General features: G+C 41.0%; 1 protein-coding gene across 1 annotated transcript in view; it reads left to right on the top strand.

Annotated features, from left to right (window-relative positions):
• Window positions 1–8,045, top strand: part of LOC122552654 (adenylosuccinate synthetase isozyme 2-like) — a 33,430-nt gene extending 25,385 nt beyond the window's left edge. The window contains exons 8-9 of the mRNA XM_043695446.1: window positions 2,959–3,108; window positions 5,572–8,045. Coding sequence (XP_043551381.1) covers window positions 2,959–3,108; window positions 5,572–5,624 — 203 coding nt within the window. The 3' untranslated portion in view covers window positions 5,625–8,045. The remainder of the gene's footprint in view (window positions 1–2,958; window positions 3,109–5,571) is intronic.
• The last annotated feature ends 921 nt before the right edge of the window (window positions 8,046–8,966 follow it).

Raw genomic sequence — 8,966 nt, forward strand, 5'->3', positions numbered from 1 at the left:
AATGGGTCGGCCAGGGTGGTCAGGCTTGTGGATCTTGGGAAGGAGGTAGAACCGCGCAGTGCGGGGTTCCCGGACTCTGAGGTTGTAAGCTGTGGGTGGGAGATCTCCTGAGGTGATGAGGTTCTGTATGGTCTGGGAGATGATGGTTTGGTGATTGGAGGGGGTGGGGTCATGGTCGAGGGGGCGGTAGGAAGAGGTGTCCTTGAGTTGGCGTTTGGCTTCAGCGGTGTAGAGGTCAGTGCGCCAGACTACCACTGCGTCCCCTTTATCCGCTGGCTTGATGGTGAGGTTGGGATTGGAGGGCTGCGCGTTGTGAGGGTGAGGGGTTGGAGTGGGGGAGGGGGGTAGACAGGACTTGTCCGGACTTGTCCTACCTGCCTATCTCCTTTTCCACCTATCCACTCCACCTTCTCCTCCCTGACCTATCACCTTCATCCCCTCCCCCACTCACCTATTGTACTCTATGCTACTTTCTCCCCACCCCTCCTCCTCTAACGTATCTCTCCACGCTTCAGGCTCTCTGCCTTTATTCCTGATGAAGGGCTTTTGCCCAAAACGTCGATTTCGCTGCTCCTCGGGATGCTGCCTGAACTGCTGTGTTCTTCCAGCACCACTAATCTAGAATCTGGTTTCCAGCATCTGCAGTCATTGTTTTTAACCTCATGATCTTTGATTATTCACCCTCCTCCAGAAAGATTTCTTGCAGCTGCTCCAAGATATCCGTGACCCTGTTACTTTGGAGACAGCACTATCCTGGAGTCATGTTTACTGCTGCAGAAACACTTGTCTCATCCCTTGACTATGGATCACTGTGGCTCTTCTACGTTTCTTCCTCAACTCATGTACAGATGAGTCACCCATCATGTCATAGCGTCATGCAGCATGGTAACAGATTCTTCGGTCCAACTGGTCTGTGCTGACTGGACATCCCAATCTGACCTAATCCCATTTGTCAGCATTTGGCCCATATCCCTCTAAACCCTTCCTATTCATATACCAACCAGGCGCCTTTTAAATATTGTAGTTGTACCCACCTCCACCACTACCTCTGGCAGTTTGTTCCATACACCCACTAGCCTCTGTGACAAAGTTGCCCTACAGGTCCTTTTTAAACTTACCCCTCTCAGTTTCAACCTATGCCCTCTAGTTTTGGACTCCCCTGCCCGGAGGGGTAAAAGACCACATCTATTCATCCTATCCATGCTTCTCATTATTTTCTAAACCTCTATAAAGTGTCATAGATTTGACTGTGGCTGCACTGCTTGGAGGAACAATTGACCTCACCAGTATCCAAAATGGAAAGTCAATGAACAAGCTAGATGCAGACTCCTGCATTGCATACCTAGTTTTCTTGGATTGATTGGTGGGCCATTCATTGACCCCCTGTCTGTAAGTTCCAAGCCTGTGCTGTGACATCATCTCTAAGCACACTATCCATGAGGTTCTCTATCTTCTAGATGCTCAACAGTGACTCACGTTGCACTCGAGTTGTGAAATCTGGAGCTCAGACTCCTATTGCTGATGACACTACATATAAACATGTTCATCTAAGACACATTGTGCATCCACAAAAACTTGCCACATTCTGCAGAATGTGCATTTTTCTTAGCCAAGCTGACCTGCCACCATAACATTAAAATTACTTATTACAATTCGAGCAAATAGAACATTCTTCCAGTTACTTGCTAATAATCAGCTTCTTCACCTATACCAAATTAGGAGTCAATTGCTGGAAAGTGAAAAGGGTTGAAAAACAAAGGAGCACCCCTTACCCCTTTCACCAAACTCACGTTTCAAGCTTCCACTTTAAACTCTGTACGTAAACCAGCTCCTTGTGAACACCACAACAGCACGGAAGGAGGCCTCCTTTTGAGCTTCATTTAGACAGAAACACATTCAAGCTTCTGGAAACTTGTTTAAACCTCTCCCCTCAGACACCCTTTATAGCCTTGTTTTAAAGCTGGAATAAAAAATAACTAACCAACAATTACTCTAAGAAGTTTCTAAATTGAAGAAAATAAATAGACTTTAGATCAAAATTTACTGTTAAAATACTATCTCACCAGTTGCCGGAATAGACCAGCGGGCATTTGGCCGATTGTTTCTGTGCCAGCTCTTTTATCGAACTATACAATTAATCCCACTTTTCTCCTTTACTTTAGCTCTGCAAATATTTTATGTCTTCCCAAGTATTTATCCACTTTCCATTTGCAAGTTACTATTAGTTACTATTAAATCTACTTTCCCTATCCTTTCAGGCAGTGATCGCACTCAAGTGCAGATTTTAGACTAGTATTGCACTGAGTGAGACCTGCAATATGTGGTCTTCGCCACCGATAAGGCTGTTGAGAGTGTGGAGCTGGAAAAGCACAGCAGGTCAGGCAGTATCCTGACCTGCTGGACTTTTCCAGCATCACATCCTCAACTCTGATCTCCAGCATTTGCAGTTCTCACTTGCTGCCGATAAGGTGTCAAATGAAATTATCCACTGTGATAAATAACCATGGTTTGGTCATGTAATTAGGGTGATGCAGTAGAGATTTGCTTATTATTTGCTAGCGAGGAAAACATTGAAACAATGGTGTCTAGAGAGGTCAAAGATGTGGATAAGGTTTTCAGCAGATCAGCTGAGGCATAAATGCGCTTTGGAACCTGCTGCATTAGTGTAATTTGCAATTGGTGTTTGGTTGTTGGTACCCGAGCTCCAGCATGTCATCTTCAGGACATTCTGAGTAAAAGCAAGATTCTTCACAAAGAACGCTGGCGCATGAAGCATTTTGACCAAACTGCACTGTATTTAGTCTCAAGCTGACTGTTATTTTCAGTATGACCAAGATCCAAGTATGCAAGTTGGAATAGTCCATAAATTACTAGAATGTTAAGAACTTTTTTTAATCATAATAACTTGTAAGTTTGTTTTGACATAATTAAAATGGCAACGTGTCCATTGTTTCCCAGCTAACCAAGAGGTCTTGAACAAGGTGGAAGTTCAATACGTGTCTCTACCTGGCTGGAACACCAACACAGCACAATCAAGAACATTTGAAGATCTGCCCACAAATGCACAGAACTATGTCCGGTTCGTTGAAGGACATCTTGGTGTGCCAGGTAAGTATTAGTCACCAAATGTCACATTTCTCAAGTTACTGAAAAATGCAAGGTAGCCAGAAGTTTCTTCCAAGAATTTTAACTTGAGGCCTTTTCTTTGAATCACTCAGTTTGAGTGTGCTATGGCATAACTCATGCTCATCACACCTGAGGTGGGTCTTGAACCTGGACTGTTCTGGTCTATTTAATACCTAGATGCATGAGATGTATTTAAAGATGTTTTTTAATCAGTCTGTTCAGGCATGTTATGACACACCTCTGGACCATGTAGGCCTTGAACCCAGGTCGTCCGGCCTACAGGTAGGAACACACTGCACGACAAGAGCCCTGAGATTATCATTCATAGTAATAGCTTTCATCCATTATACTGAACTGTCTTGAACTTATAAGACCACAAGACATAGGAGCAGAAATTAGGCCATTCAACCTACTCAGTCTGTTCCACCGTTCAATCATGGCTGATAAGTTTCTCAACCCCATCCTCCTGTTTTCTCTCAATATCCCTTGATCCCCTCAATACTCAAGAACTTATCTATTTCAGTCTTAAATATACTCAATGACCTGGCCTCCACAGCCTTCTGTGGCAATAAACTCCATAGATTCACCACTGTTTGGTTGAAGATGTTTCTCCTTATCTCCATTCTAAAGGGTCATCCCTTTACTCTAGGACTGTGCCCTCAGATTCAAGTCTCTCCTAAAAATGGAAGCATCTTCCCGACATCCTCTCCGTCCAGGCCATTCCGTATTCTGTATGTTTAAATTAGATTCCCCCTCCTCCTTCTAAACATCATCGAGTATAGACCCAACATCCTCAAATGTTCCTCATATGTTAAGCTTTTCATTCCTGGGACCATTCTAGTGAACCTCCTCTGAATACACTCCAGGGCCAGTGCATCCTTCCTGAGAAATGGGGCCCAAAACTGCACGCAATACTCCAAATGTGGTCTGAGCAGACCCTTAGTGGTACATTCCTGCTTTTACATTCAAGTCCTTTCAAAATAAATGCCATCATTGCACTTGTCTTCCTAACTACTGACTCAACCTGTAAGTTTCCCTTGAGAGAATTATGGACTAGAACTTCTAAGTCTCTTTGCACTTCAGACTTCTGAATTTTCTCCCCATTTAGAATATAGTCTATGCCTCTCTTCTTCCTACTGAAGTGCATGACGTCACACTTTTCCATGTTGTACTCCATCTGCCACTTCTTTGCCCACTCTCCCCACCTGTCCATATCCTTCTACAGCCTCCCTGCCTCCTCAACGCTACCTGTTCCTCTACCTACCTTTGTATCATCTGCAAACTTAGCCAGAATGCTATTAGTTCCTTCATCTAGATCATTAGTATACAAAGTGAAAAGTTATGGTCCCAACACTGAGCCTTGCAGAACACCACTTGTCACTGGCTGCCATCCTGAGACAAACCCTTTTATCCCCACTCTCTGCTTTCTGCCAGATAGCCAAACTTCTATCCATGCTAGCACCTTTGTCTCTAACATTGGGCTGAAACGTGGGGAGGGAACTACTCCAATCCCCTACCATGATTCCAGCAGAAGACTGGTAAAACGTTACCAGTTGAGTTGGGCCAGTCTGCATGAGCTTCCTCTTTGCCTTAAAGTTCTTCACCGTGAAAATGACAATAGGAAAAACAGCCTAAGTGGGACTGTCTGTTCCTGAGTCTGGAAGGGACTTAATGTAGAAGTGATGGCTGCTATGCTGATTGGAAGTATAGTGGGTTTGCTGAGAGGTTAGATCACTGTCCTATGCCTTCCAGCAGACTCTACACTAGTATGTGCTCTTTGGCGCTCTCTGATACAATCCCAACCAGATGTCAATAGAGATATTGGAGCATTTTTTAAAAAACGTCTTTGATTGTCAAGTAAAGCCAGTATGGTTGCTGACATTTTGTATATCTATTTCTCTTCCATCTTCATGCCAAAAACCAAAACAAAGATTGTCTGTGATTCCACAACAGTTCAGCTTTTACTGATGTATTTGCACAGCAACAGAACTTGGGTTAGAAAATGTGTAATTATGGTGGTCTCCTTTCACCCCATACAAACCCCATATGCACCCCATGCATATGTGTTAGAGTGGCTATTGCTGAATAGTTAGCATTGAGAGGAGAGGATCCTGACACTCTTGTGACATATATTAATACTGTAACTGACATACTTCACAGTGGTCTGTGGCAAAACCAACATTTATTCTAGGCATGGGGTCACTTCTAGGCAACTCTTATTCTTTCCCTTTTGTTATTGGGTAATTACACATGTTGGAAGATTGTTACGACATTTCCTATTCCATGCACTTTTGCAAAGAGTTTTATTGATCGTAAAGACATGAGTTTTTGAAAGTTGCTGTTCCACTGACATTTTTTCAACTTATTTTCCCTTCAGGTTCATCTATGTTACAATGTGTTATTTGAGCAGAGCTAATGAGATCTCTTATCTTCTTGTGTTTGCAGTTAAATGGATTGGGATTGGCAAGTCAAGAGAATCGATGATTCAGCTATTTTAGAATTGGTGTTGCCAAGAAGAGCCCCAGAGTTAACTTCAAGTTGATCTTGGGAAATGTTGCATCTTCAAATACCAAAATTAGTATTCTTTTTATCTGACAGAAATATAGGGATGCACAAGCTCTGTGTTTGGATGGGGGAAGAATGTGGGAGTTCATTTAAAAAAAAAATGACTTGTTGAAATTCTGTTCAACGTTCAGAAAATGTACACTCTTCATTTTATTCAGGGATGGTTTAGTAAGCTGCTGTTAATAAGTATTAAGATTTCATTGCTCTGACACCGTTGAGCTTCAGTATAACCTACTGACACTTCTTTGATTTTTAGATGTATATTGGGTTTTTTAAGATCTAGCCAAAATTGCTGATTTTTTTAAAAAAAGATTGATGACATAGGTGAATAAAATAAAATGAAAGATTATTCCTTATACTCTTTAAGAATGTGGTTCTGGTTTCTCAGTGAGGCGGACTGACTTTCCTTTCCTATGTGCTATAGTTGCTCTATTGACGGGGCAAGACCTTTGACCTTTTGCAGTGGGTAATGGTGCAAATATTTTGTTACGTGTAACACAAATTGCAATAATTTTCGCATTATAGGCAGCCCATGCAATTGTGTATTGGAACATCAATACATGTGAGCAGAAGATTGATAATTTGTTTGTCAGATTTTTGCTGATGCTCATATTCTAGTAGTTATTAAAAATGAAATTTATTCCATCAAACTTTATTTCTCCACAAAGGTAACTGAGCCTCCCCCTCACCACTGTATAATACTAACCAGGGAGGATTTACATAATATATATTAAATTGAGGTTATCTGTGTCATCCATGGGAGGTTCAACTGAATTTTGTTTATTATGTTGCTGACACCAGCAGCTATGACAGATTCTGTCAAACAGTGTGAAGAATGATTTTCTATAAAGGGATTAATAGATGCAGCATAAACTGTTTTAACAGTTGATTACCTGTAACAATACTACTGTTACTTAAAATTTTAACAACAACAATGTATCAGAAGTTTCAAGATTTAAAAAGGGTTGAAGTGGTGGAGCTATTTCTAAAGATACAAGAGAGATGTATCTGTGGAGAGATTTCACCTCAAATGATGGTCTGCCTACTATGTCCTATACAGTAATCACTCAGCAACTTTCATCCCCTATTGGTTGGAGTCTTTCTGATGTCTAAGTCCTATTATGTGGTGATGAGAAACTCTATATGCTGACAGTGACCAATTTCTGAGCTGTAAATCTTGGTGTTTTTAAACTCACATGGGAAAGTGAAATAAAAGGAGAGTGGAAACGTGATTTGAAATTCAATGCAGAGTTTAACCAAGAGCTAGAGAAAAGAAATAGTTGACAATTCAATATTGTTGCCTCACTTAAAATTTTATTATTAATCATTTCTGAAATATGATCCCCTTTTGCATGGACAAATCCCTCATAAATGTTGAATATTTGAATGCTTCAGGAGAGTCCCAAATTAATGTGGGCCTTTTTTTTCCCTACAGTCTATAACTGATTTGCTTTCCAGCCTTATGCTGTTGTCCATTTTGGGTCATTAACTCTTTTTGCTCAGAGTTTACTGTTGACCTACAACAGCTTAGAATTGTTACAATTGGTAGAATTTTACAACCAGCTTTTTGAAGGAGTTGGCCACTTAGTCTAATTCCCCATAGCTTTTTATATTTTTATTGAATATTTTCTGGTCCTTTTTAAAAATTATTTGTTCAAAATCAAGTAGACTATTTCATGTCTTAATAGGCTTATTTTGTATAGTTTTAAAAATTACATAAAAGTTTAACCTCTCCGAGCACTGGCAGTCTCACAGTAGAACATTTCAGTACTTGTTCATAACATTGGGCTGAGTACATATCGCTACTCTTCTAGCATTGAACAAACTGGTATCCTTCAAGGTAAAAATACTGGACCTTCAAGTAATGGTTCATTGGCTTCTTCCAGCCTGTGGAGCATTTTCAATTCAGTTAAACTTCATCCAGTGAAACCCAGCACTTGTCAGTGTACTTCCGTGAAGATAATTGGGAGACTTCTAATTGATTTGTCATATTTACACCAGAGATGAATGCAAATTTGCACAGTTTATTTGCTACTTTAACTATTCTCTAAAGATTCTGTTTTCCTATGTTTCTGCCTACAGAATTTTTCTTTAAAAGAATGTCAGTCACTTTGTTGTACTGTAAATTCATAATGTGGCTGGTGTGCAAGATATTTTCTTGGGGTTGGAGAGGGCACAATTACAGAGAGGATTCATGTATATTGTGCATGGATGATTAATTTGTATGTGTACAGGCTGTAAGTGTTTTACTTTGTAAATTATGCAACTCTTGACTTTTTAAACACATAACTATTGAAACTCCAGGTGGGCTGGTAAACTTATCCTCAGAAAATAAATTCTGCAATGACCCTCTATGTCTCTGATTATTTTTACTAGTGGTCCTTGAATTCGAGGATGTATATTGTACTCTATAAGGAGATTCAAATATTAAAATTCCTCTTACAACTTTGCAGTCACTTCATGGAAATGACTTGATGCTTGCTGAATTTAACTACAGTAAATCTGATCACTTCAGATTAGGTTTGTGACTGAGGTCTGATGAAGGATCTCGTGCTGAAAAATTCATCTCAAACTTTTCGCTTTCTGATGCAACAGCTGTTGATGCTGGGAATCCGAATTAAAAAAGAGAAAATGCTGGGAATACTCAAGATAGGCGGCATCTGTGGAGAGAGATGGATAAGATATTAATTGGGAAAGCTATAGCTCAAGTTCGTGAGATGGGTCAGTGTTTGTCCAATGTGTGCAGGAGGGTTTCCTGACACAATATGTAGATAGGCCAACAAGAGGTGAGGCCATACTGGATTTGGTTCTGGGTAATGAACCAGGCCAGGTGTTAGAATTAGAGGTAGGTGAGCACTTTGGGGACAGTGACCACAATTCGGTGACTTTTACTCTAGTGATGGAGAGGGATAAGTGTGCACTACAGGGCAAGAGTTATAGATGGGGGCAGGGAAATTATGATGCTGTGAGGCATGATGCATGTGTGGCCTGGAAAAGTAAGCTACAAGGCAAGGGTGTAATTGATATGTGGAGCTTGTTCAAGGAGCAACTATTGAGTGTCCTTGATAAGTATATACCAACCAGGCAGGGAGGAAAGGGTCGTGTGAGGGAGCCGTGGTTTAATAAGGAATTGGAATCCCTTGTTAAATGGAAGAGGGCGGCATATGTAAAGATGAGGCGTGAAGGTTCAATTGGGGAGATTGAGAGTTATAAGGTAGCCAGGAAGGACCTGAAGAGAGAGCGAAGAGCAGCAAGGAGGGGACATGAAAGGACCT

This window comes from Chiloscyllium plagiosum, chromosome 9 (assembly GCF_004010195.1).
Source record: "Chiloscyllium plagiosum isolate BGI_BamShark_2017 chromosome 9, ASM401019v2, whole genome shotgun sequence".
Classification (NCBI taxonomy): domain Eukaryota; kingdom Metazoa; phylum Chordata; class Chondrichthyes; order Orectolobiformes; family Hemiscylliidae; genus Chiloscyllium; species Chiloscyllium plagiosum.